The sequence below is a fragment of the Cricetulus griseus genome (genome assembly GCF_003668045.3).
Source record: "Cricetulus griseus strain 17A/GY chromosome 1 unlocalized genomic scaffold, alternate assembly CriGri-PICRH-1.0 chr1_0, whole genome shotgun sequence".
Taxonomy (NCBI): Eukaryota; Metazoa; Chordata; class Mammalia; order Rodentia; family Cricetidae; genus Cricetulus; species Cricetulus griseus.
In genome coordinates this window covers 272565722-272589998 of record NW_023276806.1, presented here as the reverse complement: position 1 = coordinate 272589998, position 24277 = coordinate 272565722, and the positions used below count along the sequence as shown (strand labels likewise).

Sequence of the window (24277 nt, the reverse complement as noted above, 5' to 3'; positions counted from 1 at the left end):
TATATATATACATATATATATGTATACATATACATATATATATGTATATATATATATATATGACACTCATTCAAGAGGTACAAGAAGTTTAGATGCAAATATGAATATAGGATAGATACATTAGAATATAAAGAAATATAAAAACAAATCATAAGTCCTCAATCATGACAAACCATTGCCATGTATCAACTGTCAACAAATGGATGTAAACACACACACACACACACACACACACACACACACACACACACAAAACACCATGCACAATATACTTATAGAACTTCAAACAAACAATTTAATTTGTTATTAATATCACTTTTGGGCAATCTGACTTTTACATACTATATACAAAACAAAGAGTGGGTAAATGAATATCTGATTCATTGGTTATATTCATAATATAGTATCAACTGAACTTGTGAATCCTAATTTTAGACAGAATAATAGCATGTGAGACAATGAAAACAATTGTCTACTTAGCAACATTTCTCTCTGCATCATCAGTACACATGTGTTTTCTGGAAGCATGTTTCAAGTAGCTATGGACCCTGGGCTTGCAGTGTGCACCATAAATAATAGAATCTTTTTGAGTATTACCAAATTTTCATAAACACATGTGCAAAGATTTTATTCTCTCCAAAATAAAGATACCTATATTATTCCTAGATTAATGGCTAATTTATATATATTATTTGAATAAATTTGAATTTTATACATGTAAAAACATTTAAAAAGGAAGATGCAATTATTTTGATTCCCAGCATTCAGAGATTAAACACTATCATTTTGTGAACATCATTGTAGACATTACTTTTCAGACACAAACCCACTATCTCCAGACAAATTCTATTTCTTGCTTTACTTACCATTCATGTATTCTGGTCAATATATATACAATTATTTCACAAAATACTTTAAAAAATAAATTGGAAAGCTAATGCACCTTAAAGTGAAAAAACACACAGACAAGTTTCAGCCAGCAGAGAAATACATATGAAGGTATATATGTATGAAATACATATGAAAGGTACTTCTCTTTAGAGAAATATTAATTCCATCCATCAATCTCTTCCTATCTCTCTCCCATAACTGACATTTAATATAATTTACATTGTGACTAGCTGTCTAGAAATAATTTTATTTAAATACAATCACTATATATATATATATATATATATATATTCTTTCTGTGTTTTCTTTTTTCTTAAATATATGCAAAGCAGACATAATTATGCATGCCTTCAGCGCCAACACTTAGCAGGTTGATATATAGCAGGATCATGAGTAAGAGGCCACCCTTGACAACATGGTGAGACTCTGTTAAAAATACAAAAGCGAAATTATATGCAGTGTCACTTTACAGTAGGGGTCACTTCTGGTGTTCTGTGGAAGAGTAGGGAAAAATAATTAATGATAATGCATTACATATCTAAGAAGACTGGCATTTCGATGTTTTCATCATAAATTATAAGTGTTTAAGGTGTCGACAAAGCTACATATCTGTAGTTGCTCTCTCTCCAGTGCAAACACAGACCAACACATCTCACCATGCCTCATAAACATATACAAACAGATCAATAAATACTAGAAATTAGTTTGAAGTTTACATTTTTCATAGGATCAGAAACTTTTCTTCTATATTTCTTGGAGAAATATCCAGTTAATTGCCAACAAATGTTTAAATCCATCATTATTTTGACAAATAAATTTTCCTATGGCCATGCCTTTCACATAGGCAAGTTATTTCTGAAAGACAGAATAGGCCGTGTTGCATCATTGCTCTTCTTTGCATGGTAAATTCTAACAGATGAGCTGAGTTGCCCACTAAAAAGTTGGCCATTTATTTCCTACTTGTTTCTTCATTCTTAGGCAATCTTAGAAAAAAATAACTGAAAATATTGCTAATCTGATTATCAAAATACGTCATTTTCTTGTTTCTCTTACATACATTGCTTAAAAAATAATTGATTGAAGCCAGGGGTTGGTGGTGCATGCCTTTAATCCCAGCACTCGGGAAGCAGAGGCAGGCAGACCTCTGTGAGTTCGAGGCCAGCCTAGTCTACCGAGCGAGTGCCAGGATAGGCTCCAAAGCTACACAGAGAAACTCTGTCTCGAAAAACCAAAAATAAAATAAAATAAAATAAAATAAAATAAAAAGATTGAAATTCTTATACATTGGTAGGATACATATTATGCTGTCAAGTATTTATGTAAATATTGTATTTTTTTACATTATATTTTCCTTATCGATTTCTGTGCTGTTTATACTTACGGATAATTTTTGATATATGTAAAATATTTGAGTTCTTTTGTACTTACCTGTATTAATTTTTCTTTCTTTATTTTTTTTTGTTTAAACATTTTTCTTCTACATATCAATCCCAGTTCCCCCTCCTTCCTCTTCTCTCACTGCCCACCTATGCCCATCCCACCTCCCATCACTCCTCAGAGGGGTAAGGCCTCCCTTAGGAAGTCAACAAAGTCTGTCATACCAAGTTGAGGCAGGACCAAGACCCTTTGCCCTCTACCAAGACTGAACAAGGTATCCCACCACAGGGAATGGGCTCCAAAAAGCCAGTTCGTGCACCTGGGATAAGTCCTGGTCCCCCTGCCAAGCCTCCTACCACCCCCCAACAGATTAAACCTCATAACTGTCACCCACATTCACAGGGCCTAGGTTAGTTCTGTGCACTATTTTTGAACCCTGACATTTAAAATTTCTTCAGAGTCTCTGCAATTTTTTATATGCCTTGAGCTTCTTGCCCTGAAGTAGATAATCAATTTAGCCATTATTGATATTTCTCCCAATATCATGCTTTGAAAAATAACAAATTTCTGCAGTTTAATAGATGGAATGTTGTGTTTTTCTTCAGTACTCATCTTTGTTAATATTCTTTACTTACCTTTCATATTTCTTGTATATATAATAAGTATACACTTATTATATATATTTAATATATATTAAAAGTAGCCTAACTTCAATATAGATCTTTTAGCTTAATAAACCAATTTAGTATAAGTTGAAATTTATTTTCTAATATTGAACCTTCCCACCCATAAATTTGATTTTTTCTCACATTCATTCAATTCTTAATTTCCACAGTTAAATTAAAAGCATATGACTATGGACACACATATCCATAATTTTTTTCATTTCTTAATAGATATCTGTTACCATGACATTTACAGTACTGGTTGCTATAAAAGTGAATTTTTATTAAAACATTACTTTTGATTCCAGCAGATATAAAGAATTTACCCTCTATGGTCTTTCTGTATAACACAATACTGCTAAACCATTCGTTGTAAGAACAACTTTCAGATAATCTCACATACTTTAGGATGAGCCTTTCATTCCCTGGGAACAAAAATCATTGTTTCCTTTTTCATTTTAAACATATCTAGCTATTATGTATTTTAGGTTCATTTAAAATAATTAAATCCTTGTCTGATATACAGGTCAAATTCAGTAATAACAGAGCACTTATCTTAAGATTTACAATGTTGATGCTTCATTTTTTGTGCATATATATATATATATATTATATATATATATATATATATATATATATATATATGTGTCCCGCGCGATATTCTCGCCGGCAAGAATCACACAGGACATTCGGATCCTTCTGCAGGAAAGCTTTAATGCATCTTGAGAGAGGAGAGCATAAGCTTACCAGAGCGGAGACCCCGAGCCAAGAATCCCGTCCCCTAATAAAGGCTGGCAGCCCCGCCTGGGACGTGTCACCCTATGAATGGCTTCAGCTCCTCAGGCCATATGAGCCACGGGATAGGCAGAGATCAAAGAAATGGAAAATTACCCAGCGCCTGCGAAATAATTTACATTCAGTGCCTGCAGGCACCATCATTGTAATGGAGAATGCAGGGACGGCTCCCTACTATATATATATATATATATATATATATATATATATTATATGCATTTGGGGATGGGGGCCAATGTGCAGTGGAGTGCTGATTTCTTCAGGAATGAAGAGATACCAGACACCATGGAGCTGGAGTCACAGGCAGCTGAGAGCTTTCCCAGGACATAGGTCCAGGGCACTGAACTTATGTCCTAGTATGTAGTCTTAACCACTCTCTCTCCAGCACAAGTACTGATATTGTTAATGTATTCTGTGACTCGGTGTGTGTGTGTGTGTGTGTGTGTGTGTGTGTGTGTGTGTGTGTGTATGAGTGTGTGTGTGAGTGTATGTCAGATTATGTTATCCTAAATGGCATGGTCTGGCCTGGAGTTCATACCCTTCTTCTCTGGCCTCTCAAATGCTGGTCTACAGGTGTATTCCTATGGGTGTGGCTTAGCCTTGACTGTTGACCATCATACTCATTTTAAGTTTGTTCAGTTGAGTCTAGCTTTAATAGTTGTAGGCTTGACATTTTCCAACTGCTTTTCCAAAGCCTGAACTCTAGAAAACTTTTATAGGTTTCTGTCCTAATCATGCGGTAAATTAATTGTCTTTCTCAGTGTTTATCATTATATTCAGGCCCCTAATATATTACTCATATACTTTTGTTCAAGTTAATATCAAAATGCCATGTGTATCTGCTCCCCTGTCTAATTTCTATCTAATCTTGTTATCAATTGCATATGAAGGAAAGAAAAATGGCTGAAATGAAAGGGGGAACAAAATAAAATCAATCTTTTCTTCATCTTATAGATGAACAACCAAAGATAGACAGGTAGGTAGTTACATTAACAAAGTGTTACAGAGTTAAGTAATTCAGCATTCATACAATTTGGGAGGCATCTTTTGAAAAATAATGCTCAAGAAAATGTGAAGTTCCTATGTGTGATGGTTAGTTTTATGTCAACTTGGCACATACTATAGTCATCTGAAAGACTGGGGTCTTAATTGAGAAATTGTCTCGGTAAGTAACTATTAGTATAGAAGAAGCCTTCCTATTGTGGGTGATCCAGTGCTGGGCTCTTGGCTCTGTGTTCTACAAGAAAGCAGGCTGTGCAAGTCATGGGGAACAAGTCAGCAAGCAGAACTCCTCCATGGCCTCTGCATCAGCTCTTGCCTCCAGGTTCCTGACTTGCTTGAGTTCCTGTCCTGACTTCCTTAATGATGCACAGCAATGTAGAAGTGTAAGCCAAATAAACCTTTCCCCCCACCAAGTTACTTCATAGTGTTTTGTCAAGCAGCAGCAACCCTAACTAAGGCACTTGGTGTCTTCACGAAATCCTTGGCAATTCATATCTTTGACATTTCTTTGCCATTATCTTCCTATTGTGCTTCCAGTCTATCATTGTAGTAGCTGAGGCCTTTTCACATCTATTCCAAATGAATGCATTTCTCAAGATTGACTTCTCAGGTCAGAATGATAGCCTAGGAGGTAAAGACACAAAGCTTGAAGACCTGAGTTTATACCCCTGAATCCTGTTGGGGGAAGGAACAAAATGACTCCATAGTTTTCGCCTGTTCTCCACAGGCATGCTTTGAGACATGTATGCCTCTCCCTAGGGACAAATTAAATCAATAAATAAGTACATTGTAAAAATAAGATTCATTCCACTGTTACTGATATTTTTATTTCATTGACATTTCCAAGCCTGCTCCATTGTTACATAATCAATATTTATGATTTGGTAAAATGATTACCTGAACCTTGCCAATTATGTTGATAGCAAAATTCTGTAGGTTAAATATAATACAAAACTCAATCTGTTTTTTTTTTTAATTACTGCTAAGGGCAGCACAACAGTACTAATACAGCAAAGGAACAGAAGGGCTGACCTGTTTAACTAGAGGTGACTTGAGGACTATATTGGGAGATCACAGATGCCCTTCTGCATGCTCAAACTTAGCTATAAGCCTTTGAGCTTGGGTTTCTTGACAGCAAAGGATGTAATTCTCAAAGGACACCAAAGTTCCTGTGTTGTGGATGATGGGGGTCACCATGCCTCCTGCATTTGACACATTCACCAGCATTTGTCCACCAAATTGAGCCCTTGGAATAGTTATTTTACTTGATTAAAACTAAATAAATTAAGAGCTATAGTGGGAGTTGTTTATTAGTTCTCAGTTTGATGGCTTAAGTGAAAGAAAAGTTTAAAATTAGCTACTTTTTAAGTCTTGTTAAATATGAAGACCAGAGTAGAAGAAAGGTCTGTAATGTTTCCTTGAATTCCAGCTGTCTAAGTGTTGTAGACCATTGCAGGCAGTTTCAAAGGAAAATTTCATTCTTGGTTCTTTCTTATTGTGAATTTTTCAAGTCATCTCTTCCTTTCAGGCCTCATTTTCTCTGTCTCTTTTTTTCTTCCTCTGAGAAGATGACATAGATGACATAGATGACTGATCCATGTATCTTTTTATGTACTCTCTTATAGAAAAGATGTTCATTGTTTGCATACCAACTATCTTGTAGTAGGCAGTGAGGCAAACAGTGAGCAAATGTAAGAGGGATCCTTAGAAAGCAGGGGACACTTGTTACTCATCAGATAAACACATTTCAAGGTGAGTTCAAGGTCAGCATAATCTACATAGCCAGGTTCAGGCCAGCCAGAGAAACATAGTAAGACCTAATCTAAACAAACATACCAAAAAACCCCAACCAATCAAATAAACAAGAAACTCCAAACAAACAAACAAACAAACCCATACCAAAACAAAAAACAGACAGAAATAACCAAACCAACACACAACAAAAACAATAATAAAACCCAAGCAAAGAAAAAATGACACCCAGTGACCTTTATGTTACAAACTGAGAATTATGTTCCAAAGGAAAGTCCTGCTTTAGGAGACTTAGAAGATGGGATATACCTGAAAAAGGAAAATTTGCCAAGGCAATACCTGTGACCACAGGTCTGATGGACAGTGATTAGTAGATCTAAATGATTCAAAGGGAGCAATGAAAGAGAAAGAGACCATCTCCAACTAGAAAGAAAAGCAGACGTAAATGTCCTGTGACAGGACATACCAGTGTCTAAAATGAGATTCACTAGCTGAACTACACATGAATCTTGGTCTGGACTACACACAATCTCCCCCCTCCCCCCCCGACTTTATAAACTTTATCATAAAAATCATAAACACCTTTCATGGGCCTGGAGAGATGGCTTAGTGGTTAAGAGCACTGACTGCTCTTCTAGAGGATGTGTATTCAGTTCCCAGAATTCACATGGCAGTTGACAAATATCTGTAATCACAGTTCCGAGGAATGTTATGCAGTCTTTTGACCTCTGTGGTTACTGCACATATGAGAAGAACACATACATTGAGGCAAAACATTCATACACATAAAAGAAAAAAATCTCAAAAATTAAAAAAAAAATTACAAATTACTAAAAGCATCACATGATTATGATGGTGATGATGGTGGTGGTGGTGATGATGATAACGATAATCAGGACAATGCTATTTTGTTGGACTCTATTATAGACATTTGCTCATTCCACCCACCTGCAGAAAAGCCTGAGCTTTACTTATTTTTCATCCCTTTAACATGTTTGTATTGTGTCTAGCAGGTGAGCTGATCATGTTCACAGCTATGATTTGTAATAAGATACTAAAGCAGAGTTAAGGCTCTTGTGGAAGGGAGAGGAAAAGAAAAGAAGGACCAGAAAGCAGCACTTGCATTCAGAACAACCAGAGTCCCCACAAACTCAGAGCAGTTAATCCACTCAGCAAGACAGACACAGTTTTCCAGAAGTATAACCTTTTCAAATCATGTGAGAACTATTCTTGATACCAAAATGGAAAAAAGAAAATCACGAAATAAAAGTTGAACAGATGTCTAAAACTGTATTAAGAGGCTCAATTAACTTGAACTGTAATAAACAATTAATGTTATTCAAAACATTTGTACCTCTCTCTCTCTCTCTCTCTCTCTCTCTCTCTCTCTCTCTCTCTCTCTCTCTCTCTCGTGGGCGTGTGTGTGTGTGTGTGTGTGTGTGTGTGTGTGTGAGTGTGTGTGTATGTATGTGTGTGTAGCTAGTATATCACAACCACCGGAAAGTTGATTTTAAACCCTAGAACGGCTTTAGATCTCTTAGTTAATGTATCAAGATACCTCTGCAGAAATAAACTAGACATTTTAACACCTATTTATTGATCATTCTATTATGTTCATTTTCCTGATCCCACAAATTGAGGATTGCTGATACTATATTTTTTCTGTGAGTCCAACATTACGTTATTTATGAAACTTGACAGTCATTGAGAGAAGCTTCCATTTCCTTATAAAAATGGTATAATTTCATAATTTTGGGCTGTCCTGCTAGGGTAATAGACTGCCCTGTTGAACACTAAATTTTCTGTAGCCAGAAGTGTTTACACAGGAATTAAATGACCATCTGCCAGAGAAAGATATGCATGAGAATGAAACAGTGACCTTTCTTCCCCACTGAGAGCTAGGATCTATGGTGCTGTGATGAGATGTTATAATTACCTATGGGTATTATAGATATACAACAAGTGGGCCACAGTGAGGATCTCACCAAACATCCAAATGTAGTTCTTGCTCTTGAAAAAGAATGTAACAGGCCTGTTTCTATAACGGAACTTGTTGGTGACAGAATGAATGATGGATGACGCACAGCTCTCCATTGGTACACATTTTTTTCTAGTGGCACTTCCATTTCAGTTGGCTAAGATGGCTGAGAGGAGGGCTATAGTGAAACTTCAGTTGAAACTTGATATTGAAATATTATGTTCCAGCAGGCTCTGCCATTCAACACTTTAAAGGCAGACAGTCTCTACCAAATTACAGCACAGTGACTATCAAACACAAAGTTAATCTGTAGACTGGTAGACTTATTTAAGGGTTATGGAGAACATTTATGATTTCCAAATATATTTTAGTTGCCATTTCTATCTCTTGGCACAAGGGAGGCAGTCCTTTGGTTCTCCGTGGTCAGCTGCCTGACCTTCTTCCAGAGGAAGGGTCAGAGCCAGCATAGATGCAGGCTTCTGGAAGGAAAGGTTTCATAACAGGAATTTCTCATGATAGACCATTGGTTAAGTAGTGAATGATGCCACATTTATTACCAATTATTAAGACAGATACAATCTCCAGCTGATAGTGAACATGGTAAGAACATACCAGTTGGTGCATAGAACTTGAGCTCATGGCTAGGATAAAAAGAATATCAATAGAATCATTGAGATCAGGAATCTACTGGTCAGGCTTTGATGTCAGCATTGATGTGTTTGTAGAATACACAGTTCCTTTAGATCATTGAGCATCATAAGATCAGAAAAGCTTATAGGGTTTCAAATGTGACCCACATTTTAGATATCAGAGGATCTTCTGAGAAGTGGAGAGCCCAGAGTGGCTACCAATAGAAAACTTTAGTTAGCTCTCAGTGACGTATCAACCTATCCCTGCCTGAAGATGTTTTGGAAAATTATTGGATAGAATTTCAAACATTATTTTAATGGTGTAATTAATCTCCTTCTGGTTTAAAGGAGTATTTTGTGATAGCCCTTTTTCTTTAATGGATACGTGATCTTACCCAATATCTTATTTGTTTATTTTCGTTAACACAGACACTTTTCTTAGGTTGGTAAAGGCTATCAGATAGTATCCACTGAAAGTCAGCTCTGCTATTTCAGTACAGATGTGTCTATCTGTGAATAACACATATGCACAGCTAGTTCAATGTCTGCATCCTTTGGTCTGAGTGTTCATCTTCCCTGTGTGAACAGTAGAGGATAGCAGTGAGCAAAGAGGTCATAGTGGTGAACCAACCAGTTGCTGTGTAGGCTGAATGGGGGTCTGTTTTCTTCCTTTCAGCCTACTTCAATGCATCCTTTTGACTTTTGGTAGGGCTTACACATTTTTCTATCCCATCACTAAGGGAGTCCCATCTAGTTCAATGGCTTGTTTTTTCTGTTTGCTTGCTTGTTTGTTTGTTTTCATTCTTGGGTTAGAGATTTTACTAAATTTCATTGAGCACCCAAGGCTTAAATTTCTAACATTGCTGAGAACTTGAAAGTTCTTTTGTTTCTCCCATTAGCCGAGAGACAAAATGATGGGAATTCATAAATGCTCAGAGATGTTAGATATTAGAATTGAATTGGATATTAGAACTTCTCCATACAGTGTCTCATTTAATTGCCCCAGCACCCCCATGAGTTAGGTACTGTTATGTTTTTTATAGGTAACAAAACAGAATTAGGGAACTTCATATCTTTCCCATATTCAGGAGAAATCTCTGTAGTCCCTTAGAGAAGAGAAAATTTCTATGAAAATCTGTTGCATAATGAAGTTTTACTCTGATTTGTGAAACATAGTCAAAGTTAGATAAACAAGGATGTCAGATGTCAAAATACCTCAGACTACTTTTACAAGATATTTTATGTGCATGCTGTTTTCTGTGACAAGCAGGGAGTCACATTTATACTGTGCTTGTTTTCCTGAATAGGCACACAGAACTAATTATTATTGGAAGAAATTTGGCTTTCATTCACACCTTGATGTGATTTTGGAAAACATTTCTGAGTCTTTCAAATTCAAATTGTAAAAAGATTTCAGTTTTACCACCCAAACTTTTCTCTTTGTCAAAGAATATTACCATGAATTAGCCATATTTGACGAACCCAAACCAAAAACTAATAATTCCAGAAATAGTTTTGATTGCCTAGAAAGTTGAGGTGACATAGGACAGTTGTGATGCAATATTCATATATAACTCCCATCTGTCTGTCTATTGATCTGTCTGTCTATCTATCTATCTATCTGTCTATCTATCTATTTCAGTGAACAAATGATGATAAAAATGACCTCATGACCATTATCTCACTAGACAACTGAACATAAATCCAATTTGCAATTGTTTTGTATGTTCACTGGATAGTCTTGTAGAAGTTAACTCTACTAACATAAACATAAAGTGTTTTGGGACAATGATCCTTGTTATGCATCCATATAATTGTTTAATAGCATAAAGGCCAGCAAATGCCCAGGCAAGAATATCTACCATTGTGGCATTGTGGAATATTATTTTCGCTAGGCAAGGATGTGTTACATTTGTTTATGCTACAGAATATCATTTTACCTGTGTAAAGTTGTGCTACTTTTGTTTATGCTGCATTTGTTTAATGATGTAAGTATGTGTGTTTAATTGTGAAAGGATGTGTTGCATTTGTTTCACCTTTCCTGTCTAAGGCAGATTTGTCTAATAAAGAGCCAATAGCGAGGCAGAAAAGGGGATAGGAGGGACTGCCAGGCAGACAGAATAACTAGGAGGAGAAATCTAGCTTCAAAGAGAAGAAATGAAAGTATGAGAAAGGAGAAAGAGGAGAAAATGAGGGAGATAGCAGGGCCAATGCTAGCTAGCAGACATAAAAGCAAGATATACTGAAATAAGAAAGGTAATAAGCCTGTGGGCAAAAGGCAGATAAAGAGAAACATGTTAATTTAAGTTAAAAGAGCCAACCAGAAATGTGCCTAAGCTAGGCTAAGCATTCAAAACTAATAAGTCTCTATGTCATGATTTGGGAGTCGGTTGGTGGCTCAAAAGTAAAAGCCTGGTTAATGAACTTTCAAAAGGGACAAGAAGAGAAAGAGGATACATTAAAAAAAAAAAAAGACAACAAGCAATATGGAGAAGAAGCAAGAAATACCCTTGGACTGACCAAGTCATGTGTGGCTGCATGCCCATATTGTGTACCTGTGCCTCACCCCCAAGAACTCTATGTGCAAAAGAAAGGCTAAAGGGCTGCTAAAAGAGAGAGATACATGGTGAAGGAGGGTCACAGATAAGATCTGCAAGGTTATCTGCTGAACCCACTTCCACAAAGACAGCCCACACTTTAAAAGGCCCCTGTAAATAAGAGAGGGGAGGTGCCAATGTTAAAAAGATATTGGCAAGGTTGAGGATGCTCTGTAGACAATAAGGTGCCCAAAAGTGAAGGTGTTAGAGATGCAGAGTGGGTCGGCATCCTTGATAGCCATGTACTTCTGGTGACTCTAGTGTTTGACATAATATGTTATCAAGTTTTATTTGAGAAAATAAAGTATGGTGGGCCTCAGTGGCACAGTACTTGCCTAGCAATCACAAGACCCTGCTTTTGGTTCTCAGCACCAGGAAAAAAGGAAAAAAAGAAAAAAAGAAAGAAGGAAGAGAATGTCTGCATAGGATCAAATTTCTGTAAATTGAAGCTTCAGATTAATTAGTGTCCTAATTTTACAAATTCTACAAATCGTACATATTTTTTAACTTTAATCAGTGCTCAAATTTGCAAAAGTTCCACTATCAGTGAATGAGATTTGGGGTGGGGGTAGGTGTACAGAAACCATTGCCCTTTTCAAATAATTCACAAACGCACTAATTATGTGTCAGATATGAAAGCTGAGGTATTGTGACCTTCAAGCCAACAAAAGGCCTTTTCAAGTAAGTCATTTTCATGTCCGTTAATAAATTGAACAATGTCTCTCCATAGCTAAATAATGTATGTCTGCTATTTTGTCATATGTAAGAGCAAATCAGGAGTTGTTTCACCATTCACATCTTAAACAAGATGACAGAAAAAGCAAGACATGTATCCATTCATTTTCAATTCAGAGTCTCAAAATAGTGGCCCAAAGATACTTGCTATTTATTTGCTACTCCTACAACCCCTGAATCTGAATTCATGTTTTATTTTAGCAGGAGAGCTACAATATATATCAATGACCAATCTGGAAAATCTCTAAGAAACCAATTTTGGGGGAGAAAGTGTTTCCTTGCATTGATAGAGACCATGAACTATTTATTTGTAGATGGCTTAGAATAAAGGGATCTCCCATCAAATCTGGAGACCTGAGACCTGTCCTTACATCTACATGGTGGAAGGAGAAAACCAACTCCCATAAGTTGTCCTCTGACTTCCCATTGTACACCATAACACTTGCTCTCCTGCATGCATGTACATCCCCCCAAACACACTAAAGTTTTAGTAAAGAAAAAGAAATACTGCTTTTCTTTAGAAAATCTCAAGTGCTAGCAAGAAGAATTTTAGATAAACTGGGGTCCAAATGAAGGGAAACTAATTCCGCACCCTTTCTCAAAGCTATATCATGAGATAAGGAATCTGTAAATACCAGGCTTAGGTAATGGCTATTATGGAAATTATTTAAAAGAACACCATTTCAGTGGAAGAGAGTGTAAGTTTCAAAGGCAGTAGTATAAAATAGATTTGGGTGTCACTAATACTAGAATTAAATTGGCTGCCAGCATGTCAGATAGTATTCATTAAGCTACAGTAGAAAAGCAAGAACAGGAAATAATATTTAATTATCTTGTGTTTGTCCAGCTTGGGATCCCAGCATATTTGATGTTGAATAAAACATGAATAAGATGCAGCTATGCTTAATGCAACTTAAGTGTGCATAATAGACCTCTGGGAAATAATAAAACAATTACAATCTTAAAATAAACCACAATCAAAGGATATTCCAAGAACCTATTAGCATGCGATCCATAGATAAACTTCACCCAGTCCCCTAAGAATGTCTTATTATGGGTTAGATGTTGATAACGAGACTATGTAAGGCTTACTGATTGATTCGCCAGCATTTTCTTTTTATGCTGATTCCCTGAGGCTCCCTTTTGTTATTTATTTTAATAGTTTATCTGAATGATTTTGTGAAGGAGGTATCAGTGACATTTATAAAAATGTTGCTTGATGTTGCATTTTCGGTAAATGTGTACATGCTCTTCTTTGTCCACAATAACAAACCTTTCTGTCTTTCTTCAGTGAATCTGAACTAATTGGCATTGTTCTGAATTGTATTGAAGGTGGCAAACCTTGCTTGTTCCATGTCAATAAATGAAGATGGGATTAAAATCATCAGAATTGCGGCCAATCACCTGAAAACCCTGTGTCCACAGGTAGAGTAACTAAATCAATATCTCCTATATAGTTATGCTTGACTTTTCATACCTAACTGAGATATATTAGAATGTCTGTTATAAACAAGGAGGAGTGAATTGTTCTCACATCAAGGCCTATTCTCTACCAAGGAAGTAGTTCTTGTAGATCTTTGAGATGGTCCTGTGAGATTTGCTGAGTTAAACATCTTCCAGCTTCTGAAGCTGGCTAAAAACAATTGAAAATGGGCACATTCAGTCCAGATAATTAACCTTAAGCCTGACTCATGCTGCTAAATCCTCTTCACTTCTACTTAAGAAACAAGGGAAAGCAGGCTTATTTTGTAGATTTCTAAGGGAAAAAATAGTTCTGTACTATAAATCCTAAAATATTATAAGATGAAACATTATTTTTAATGAAAGACATTTATTTTACAGATGAGAAAATTTTTATTTTTAGAAAAACTAAATTTTATAGAGATGCTTATTTTAAACCAGTAGTTCTTTCTGTCAGTAAAAACTAGATGCTGATAAACCTTTAATAGAAGTCACTGAAAACCTCTGTGCATGGTTTACTATTTCAAACCATGTAATGCATTTATTTTGATAAAGAGTTGCTGCTTTAGAATTTTAGATAGTAGTTCATGGTGTAGCAGTGACCCATAATCTCAATGCCACCATGCTTGATGATCAGAAATGTGAGGCCAACATTACTGGGATATAGAGAAAGATAATATTTGAATACAGTCGAACCCATACCAACCCAACCAAGCAACAAAAGAAGATATGACTAGTCAAAACTGTTTCCTTGGTGACTGTTTCTTAAGATCCAATGAACAACATAATTTTAGGGAAATATTTTAGATTACTAGTTTCCTTGAAGTCATGAAACAGAATATATATTAGGGCAAATATTAAGTATTAAGCACACTTCAAAAACAGAAAAAGGTATACATATACACTTCTATAAAGATAGCAAATGGGGTAAGGAAAACTTGTTAAATGCTTGATTTGCCTTACTTGATAACTTCATTTCCAATGCTATTGAGGGAAGAGTCAAGGTGTCCGCTTCTTTGGAATTAATGTCAGGTAACAAAGAGAAGGCTTGGCTAGCCAGCCTGAAGCAGTGCTCTTCCAACTGATAGTCTTCTATGGGAGCTTGTGGTGAACAGGGGACAGCAGCAAGGTCTCTAAAGTTGTGGAACCAATTGAACAATCATCAGCTGCTCACCGGTGTTCTCATGTCTAAGTGATGGCCCACACTTGATGCTATTGCTTGGTGGAGTGTCTTCAGTGTAAAGACTGTTAAGTATGGTATTGGATTTGTTAATTTCCTGATTTTGGGGGGAGAATGTGCATTCCCCCGCATATCTGAGTAGTTGGCATTCAATTTTTTTTATTTGCCTATATCCTTTGTTCATTTTTAATGGGGGAAAGATTTTAAAATTAAAATTCTTAGGTGTTTTCTTATATGAATACAATGTCTTGAGATTATAATCACCCACTAATCAATTTGTACTCCAAGTCCTCCTATACCCTTATTATATCCTGTCCCCAACTTCGTTAGTATTTCCTCCCCTCTTCTTCCTCTTCCTCCTCCTTTCGAGTCTTGTTAGTAATCTATATGTGTGGGTGGATGTAACTTTATCCTGTGAACCATGAGCACCCTACCATGGACTGTCATTGAAGAAAACTGGCTTTTCCTCCCTCAGTAGCCATCACCTGCTAAAAGCTCCTCAGTTAGGAGTGAGGCCTGGTGACCATATCTCATACATGCTTCGGTATGGACTGAGTTAATCTTGAGAAGGGCTTGTGAAGGCTTGTGAAGACACAGCTGCAGCCAGTTCATGAATATACTAGTTCTGTAATGTCCAGAAGAGATGGTTTTTCAGCAGTCCTCTCCAGCTTCTTCTCCAGTGTTCCCTCAGTCATTGGGAGGGCATGTCCCAGTTAGAACCAAGCCCAGTCACCCATTCTCCTTAATTTCACAAATTGAGAGTCTCCTTATTAGCCATCACCCACTGCATTAAGAAATTTCTCTGGTGAGAGGTGAAGGATGTAAGGATTTATGGTAGCATAAATCACTTTGATACTATATCACTTTCTTTGCTGATTTTTTTAAAAAAATTAGAGTATATCTATTGTACATGGCATTGTGTCTCGTAAAAATATTTACTTTGACCCCATTACTCCAGGGTTTTCTATGCTTTCCTTTATTTCCTTTCCAAGTACTATTGGTCTCCTTAATTTCCCTAGACAGTTTTACATCTACTGTCTTATATTATATGCATACATGATTTTATGTCTCAACAGGGAATTTAGAGTCCCTAAATGAAAAAAAAGTGTAATGTTTGTTCTTTTGAGTCTGACTTACTCTCTGAGATATTATCCAGCTGCATCCATTTTATGCAAATGACATAGTTTCATTCTTCTTTATTGCTCAGCAAAATTCCATTGTGTGTTTGTTTACACACATATATATGTACATATATCTACATATGCATGTGTGTATATATAAATAAAATAGTTGTTTTCATCTCCCCCTTTCATAAAATTTTCAAGAACAAGTCACTAATGTCATAAAAATCATGTGATTATTTTCAAATACAACATTAAAATACTTGAGACTTATTTTGTGTTATAAATTTGTGTTATAGTTTATTTTGTATTAGGTTATTGAATATTTCAACCAGAATATTTTATATATGTAGCATAAATATATATATATGTGTGTGTGTGTGTGTGTGTGTTTATATACATACATTCCCTTAATAACATTTTTATATCCTTTATGGATTCTTTGAATTTTTATTATTCATTTTAAAATTCTTTAATTAAAACAAACTTCTGCATCCTGATGGCCTCCAAAATTTATTTGGCCAATCAAACCTTTCCTTAAAGAGTAGACTCACATATTTGAATTTTTGTAAGTCTCTATACTTTGCAACTTAGAAAGTATCTAACTTTTAAGATACCCCAAATGGGATTCCACCTCCCTCCATGCCTTCCTCATCTACTTTTCCTTGGTGTAGTTGGTGATATAGCTACTTGTTTGCTTCAGTGAGAAGTTTGTGTATGTGTGGAAGGACTTAGTATTTCAGCAAACATTCATTGAATAACAACTGTGTAGAAATACCTGCCTATATATTTGGAAAGAAAATATCTAAAACGTAACTACTGGCACTCAGTGGTTATCAACTTACTGGTTGATAAGATTAAAAATTGCTATTACTTTTGGTTATATCTGATTAATATAAATATACTAATTGGATGATTAGAGTAGATATGTTGAATACTAGTGAGACATTGAGACTTTGGCTAATTAGTAGCAGTCATGAACTCTTTACCTCATTCATGTCAATGATTCATTAGTAATTTGGATAAAATTCTTCTGCATTAATCTGAGACAAGGTCACACTGTGTAGGGCTAATAGGACTGGAGTTTGCTTTGTAAACCTTCTGGCCCCAAAGTTGTAGTGATCCTCCTGCTTCTGCCTCCCAAATGATGGGGATTACAGATCTGTGGCACCATGCCCAGTCTGGATTAGTTAGCTTATAAGAAGATAAAGAAAATGTGTCAAATGAAACTAGTCTTTTCCAAAATCTTTACATTTTAGAATGTGAATTAAAATGAACTATAAAATACAATAGGTATAAATAATAAACCTTAAGTACCAGATACTGTAAACATAATTGAATAGAGATGTAAGAGAATAGACAAGTATTGGAACTCAGTCCAGTATTGGAGTTGTGTGAGAATGCTAAGCACTTGTGAGAAAACTCCAAGGAAACAAGACAAAAGTCTTCAGTTTCTTTAAAACCCTGAACTGTTCTTGGAATGTAGTGTCCCGCTCCTCCCAGGTATAGCAGATAGGAGTGAGTTAATTTCAGCTGTTGTTATTCATGTACCTCTACGGAGAGACATTTTTTTTTTTTGTTCTTGCCAAATGTGGCTTGTCCTTGTGATTGAACACCTTACTTATGTGATTATAGCTACTCACAAAGTATAAACTGTCTGATGCTCTGAATAAAGCTTGCTATTGCATAAGACTTTAGTCTGCCTGATTTTTAAGTCTCACTCTCCCAGGTTCACCTGACCGACTAGAGTAGTAAACAGACAGGCACTAAGAAAATCTTGGATCTTAGAAATACTAGATAATAGCTGTTTCAAAGTGAACCAGCACCTTGTGGGAACTTTCTGAAAAGCTAATATGATTTAGCATGTTTTAATCAAAGAATAAGTTCTGAAAGGATCCCCAGGCTTCTCTGCATTTCAAATTGATTTTTAGAATATGTTATGTTTTTACACATATTTGTATTTTGACAGCTTATGTATCTGTACATCATACATGCTTGAGACCAAAGGAAAGTGTTGGAGCCCCTGGAACTAGAGCTACAGATGGCTGTGAGCTGCCATGTGGGTGCTTAGAATAGAACCTGGGTCCTCTGGAAGAACAACTGAGCCATTTCTTATGCTCCTCAAGTTGACGTTTAAAAGTAGATATTTCATATTTTGCTTATACTATGCATCCTGGAGTTTGGGATTAGTATGTCTGGAGTATAGTCCAATTTGTGTGTGTGTGTGTGTGTGTGTGTGTGTGTGTGTGTGTGTGTGTGTGTGTGTGTGTTTGCAGTTTTATAGCTTTGTATTTTGACAATATGTATTAGAAAAAATGTCACATAACTTTTGGATATAGCACAAATCCCAGACATTAATAAATGCACATAATGTATGAGTACAATTTTAAAACAAAATTTTCCATAATGAATAAATCTAAACCCAAACTAAATGTCTGTAGTCACCAAATTAAAAGCTGCTTAAGAAGTAAGTCAGATTGCCTGAAGGTTGTTTGTTTTTTCACTAGTCTTGGAGGTCTTCCAGACAAAAGACAGAACTATTAAAAAATTAATTCTAAATTGACCCTGGAGTGAGTGGGGATTAAGCCTAAGTGGGAGGAGCTGACAGTGTGACACTTAATTCCTATTTGCTAAGACCGGTTGAATTCAACTTGCACTCAACATATTATTAAATCATTCTGTTTCCCATTGTGCTTAAAGTACAACTACAACTAAAATGTCTTGTTACAAATGACTTGCTTTAGAGGAGGATTGTCACTTGCAGCATATTTAGGAGACAGTGTCTGAAACAGTGACATGTCTTGAAACTGAGTTGTATGTAAACCTCATGAAAGCAACAGAAAAATATTCAGCCAAGAAATTGTAAGCATTAGAGACACATGTTCAATGTCATCAAATCTTCAAAGGGCTCTAAAGTGAAAGCCTGTTTCTGACAGGCCCTGAGGGGCACAGCTACAGCCTAAGAGCTGAATCTAGAAGGAGACACATTTCAACTTAGTATAGAGACAAGACTTAAGTTTAACTATAGACAAAGGGTCTCAATGTCATAGACATCACAGACATTTGGCTGAGGTAGATGACTGCTTGCTTGATTGTGTGAGCATGCAGAATGTGCAAGCCTAGAGGGCTCCAGTACTCCATTTCTGAGGTCCCCTTAAGACCAGCCTTTCAAATAGAAGAAGGAAATGTGATCTGGATGACAGGAACACTGAGATGTTACAGATCTTTGAACAATTATACCAGAACTTGTCTAAGCACAAAAGGCTAAACTATTCTTAGGTTTCAACTGTTCAGTATTTTTGAAAAATTCCTTATTAGTTTTAGTTATTAGTTGATGTGTATGTGAGGAGGGGGTTGTGCATAAGAGTGTGGTGCTGAGGAGGTGAGGAGAGTCTGTTAGCTCTCCAGAGTTGGAGTTATGGGAGATAGTGAAGTACCTACTCTCTAGAAGAGTAGTATGCACTCTTTTAACCACTGAGCTATTTCTCCATACACCAATAATTTTGTTTTTAACAATTGACTTAGAGGATAGATATATATTGCTGAAATGTACCAGTGTTTCCCATTCCCCTTCATTCTCTGGGAGTTACAAAAACTATATTTGCTAATTAAAATGAGAAATGTCCCAATATGACACATTATCTGCTGACATGCCAGTCATGGGAAGTGATTGGTGTTATCTACCTCTGAGTGGACAGGATAGTTTCATTGCAAGAGGAGCTAATTATATGTATTACATATATATGTATAAATCAACATTCTTCATTTGCACAATAGCACAAAGCTGAACGAGAGAGAATTCAAGATTCTACAATATTCCATCATTGGGACTAATGTTTAAAATCTGGAGTCAAATAAGGACAAACATGGAGCCAGGGTCATAAGCACAGTTGATTGCAGAAGTAGATAGCAAAAATATTGCTTCTCAAAAAACCCTGCAACATCCAGAATTGAAAAGGACATTTTGTATGCAGTTTGTTGAATTCTAATCATAAGTCTGTGAAAGCATTTTTATTGTCTACAGTGAAATTGTGTAAGTATAATTTCTGATAAAGCAAAATGTATTCACCAACGTGATTATGAATTTTTGTATTATTTACTTATTTCTTCTTCTTCAAATGCACTTTATCTTTGGAATAAATAATATAACCAATAATCTTTCCTATTTCTACTTCATCATTTCCAAAGAAAAATTCTAATTCTGTTTAAGTTCTTCCCCTCTCTTCTCTCTTTTTTTTAAAATAAAATACATTTAGGTTTTGAAAGCCATATAAGTGACTTATCAATTTAGGTGACAATGATATTATGTTGGTAATGTAACAATTGCATTATTTTATCCCTTTAAAATTGTTATGACACTTAACTTGTGAAATAAAATCAATTTTATATGCTAGGTTCTTGATTGTTCATGTCTAGATTAATTTTCAGGATTTCCAGTTTAAAGGAAAAACAGAAAAACAATGATTTTTTTTTAAAAAAAAAAAAACATTGTTAAGTATCGCCTCTTGCTGACATGTTTAAATAAAAGCCAAGCACACTGCAACTTACCAAAGATGTCTGAGAAAGAATTGTCATTTTGGAGAGCTAGAGGTATAACACTTAGATGACCTTAAGAGTTATCTCTTTGAATGAGATTCTTTACTTAAAAAAAAAATGAAAAACTAGGATATTTTCCTTATGGAGAATAGAGACTCAATCAGACAGCCCGCTCACAAGTGCTCAGATTTTACAAATATAATCATGTTTTATAAACTTGGTCCAACTTCAATGATACCTAGCACAGCATTTTTGTTTCTCCATCTGTCTAATGAAATTGTACCCAATGACTTAATGTTCCTATAGAGCTTCATGAGGCTCCGAATAGACTTTCAGTGATGTGGTTGGGCACAAGAGGCAATGTAGCTTTTGGGGAATATAAAACTACTTTGCAAAAGGTTTCAGGCTATAAGTAGGGAAGGAAGTTGTTCATTTGATGCATAGAATCTTGGAATAAAAATCACTGAGTTTGAGAGAGGGTGTGCACTGAGGGTTGTACATTTTCATATGGTAAATATAAGATCAGTGAGGGTATAGATTTTGCTTCAGGGCACTATTTTGTTGTTCCATCACTGTTGTGCTACAGTGGCTTGAGAAGTGAATGCTGAAAGGTATCAGTGTTTCCCATTCCCCTTCATTCTCTGAGGGTTATAAAAATTCCATTTTCTAATCAAAGTAATAGAAGTCCCACTATGACCCATTATCTGCTGACATGCCAGAATGGGAAGTGATTGGCACCATCTACCTCTGAGTGGACAGGATAGATTAAATGCAAGAGGAGCTAATTCTGATTAGGTTGTGATTGTGATTCTATAGAGCACATGCTTCAGCAATGGCATTGGACCAAGAAAATAGAAACAAAATTTGTTGGCTGTTGTTTTTTTTTTCTATTTTATTGTGATCAAACCCTATGATATCTAAGGATTGTAAACACTCGATTTTCTAAATTTTGTGCATTGGGGGAGCAAATAAATTTCTATACATCTTTGAGAGCTGACAATAGAAGTTTTGCTTGTGCCTAAACATCAGGTTCAGAAAAATCAATGTGAAATAAGTTCATTCTTCAGTGGTTGCAAAGTTGTATCCACGAAAACAATCATAGGACTCTTACAATTTATTTTCTCTTCAGAAAATTGAACACAATACTCTGAGATTTGGGGCATAGTCATTTGAGGCTATGGGAAAGATAAAAAAGAAGCAATTTTATTTTAAATCTATGTAATTAAATGGTTAATCACTATTACTAAGTAAGATGATTTGAGATTATAAATCAAGATGGTTCTTTCTCAATGTCATGAAGTTTGGGTGGAGAAAGAGTATCAGAGTGTAGCTAGGAGGAGGCTGGCTTCCTGAGTTTTGATATGAATGTCTGTCTCTATGCTGCTGTCTCTCTGTAGCTTCTGCTGGCTGAAGTTTGAACTCCCTTATGCTCCGAGAAATGCTACTTTTAGCAAATAGCTATCAGACTCTTGGGAGCATCCATGACACTAGAATAAGCTAGATCAGGGAGTAGGGATTCGGGGGTTACCTACTAAGGAAGCTCTGAGGAATAAGTCTTAATGTCTAAGGAAGTGTTTCAGGGAAGAAGTAACAGAAATTGTGCCCAAAGAATTCAAGTGGGGAAAATTTGCTAGTGGTGCAAAAAGAAACATACAACATTATGATTTAACACTGAGGCCAAGGCAATAATTTTAGAGTTAACAACAAATCAGAGAATACACCGTTCTTTGAATTATAAAATTAAGTATAGATGCAGCAATTATATTAATGTAAGTACCAATAGTGTGATACTAAGATGTTAACATTCACATCTTAGAAAATTCAAACAACATTCTAGTCATGTAGGAAAAGCTTATCATGGGAAGTTTATCATAGGAAAAGAGAAAGTATTAAGCAAAAATGGTGTTCCAGAGAGAGATAGGATGAAATGGCATAGGAATTATAGAATTATTCATGTGGAGAGATTCACAGAAAATTGACATTTTCTATAGGTCCTAAAAGGTAAGTAAGAGTTAGACATTTGGGAAAATAGCAAAAGGAAATTCTAAGCAGAGGAGATGGAAATTTACAACAGTAAATGACAAACATGAGTAATTGAATCCATGTAAGCCATATAATTTTTTTTTAGCATGGGAGCTCTTGACATTTTAGATACAATTTTTTGTTATAAGAAATTGCTATGGTCGTGGGATTTGACATATCAGAAAACACACTATCAATAATAGTAAATTTGAAAACATACATATGTCCAGCCCAGTGTTTGTAAATTTAAAATATGCACTATTATTACTACTAGTGTTATTATCATTAAATTTATATGAGTTTGTTTGCTGTAGTAGAGGGGTGTGTACACATGCCATGGAACATGTGTAGAAATTGCAGGATAAGTTTATGGAATTGATTTTCTCCTTCCCTCAAAGTTCTAGATATTGAACTCTAGTTACCAGGCTTTTACACATTAAACAGTCTCATTGTCTCTAAGCACAGTCCTTGAAATAAACAAAATCATATCCACATACTTCCAAGTACCCTAAGGAAGCAAACCGAATTAAATAAACAAACAAAATAAAATCTAATAATACAAACCAAAAACTATCACATTGAAGTTGGACAAGGCAAACCAACAGAAGGAAAGGAGCCCAAGACAAGGCACAAGAATCAGAGACCCACTTGTTCACATACTCAGCAATCCCATGAAAACACTAAAGTGGAAACCATAACAGAGTACCCATTGCAGATCCATGTAGGCCCTGTGCATGTTGCTTCATTCACTGTGAATTTAAATAAGATTTGCTCATGATGATTTAGAGGCCTTTGTATTCTTGATGTTGTCCATCTCCTCTGGCTCTTATATGATTTCTGCTTACTCTTCTGTGGGGTTCCCTGAGTTCCAAGAAAAGGATTTATGGAGACATCCTATTTAGGGCTGATTGTCCCAATGTGTCTCATTCTATGTGTAGTGTCTGGCTGTGGGTCTGTATATATTTTTCCCTCTGTGCTACAAGAGGAAGCATTTCTAATGATGGCTGAACACAGCACTGATCTATGAGTATAGCAGGATTTCATTAGGAGTCATTTTATCACTATGGGTTTTTTTCATTTTTTTTTAAGGCCAGTATTATTATTATTTTTTGCCACAGGTCCCTGGGCTATGTAGTCTCAGGTTATTGGTCACAAAGTTCCATCTCATGATGTGGGCCTTAAGTCAAATCAGTTATTTCTTGGGTATTCCTACAAGTTTTGTACCACCATTACGCTAGCATAATGGTTCTCAACCTTCCTAATGCTGCATCCCTTTAATAGATTTCCTCATGTTGTGGTGACCTTCAACCAAAACATTATTTTGCTGTTACTTCATAACTGTAATTTTGCTACTGTTATGAATTGTAATGTAAATATAAAATATACAGGATATTCTATTTGCAACCACTGAAGGGGTAACAACCTACCGGTTGAGAACCACTGATAGCATATCTTGGAGGGAGTACACTGGTGCAGATAATGGTTTTGAGGCTGGCTTGGTATTTATGTTTGTATTTTGATAGCAGGTCGAGTACC

General features: G+C 35.8%; 1 protein-coding gene across 1 annotated transcript in view; it reads left to right on the top strand.

The window, feature by feature from the left end:
- Ctnna3 (catenin alpha 3) overlaps positions 1-24277 on the top strand; it is a 1328241-nt gene that overhangs the window by 820559 nt on the left and 483405 nt on the right. Inside the window, exon 9 of the mRNA XM_035451658.1 lies at positions 13754-13846. Within this exon, the coding sequence (XP_035307549.1) occupies positions 13754-13846 (93 nt within the window). The remainder of the gene's footprint in view (positions 1-13753; positions 13847-24277) is intronic.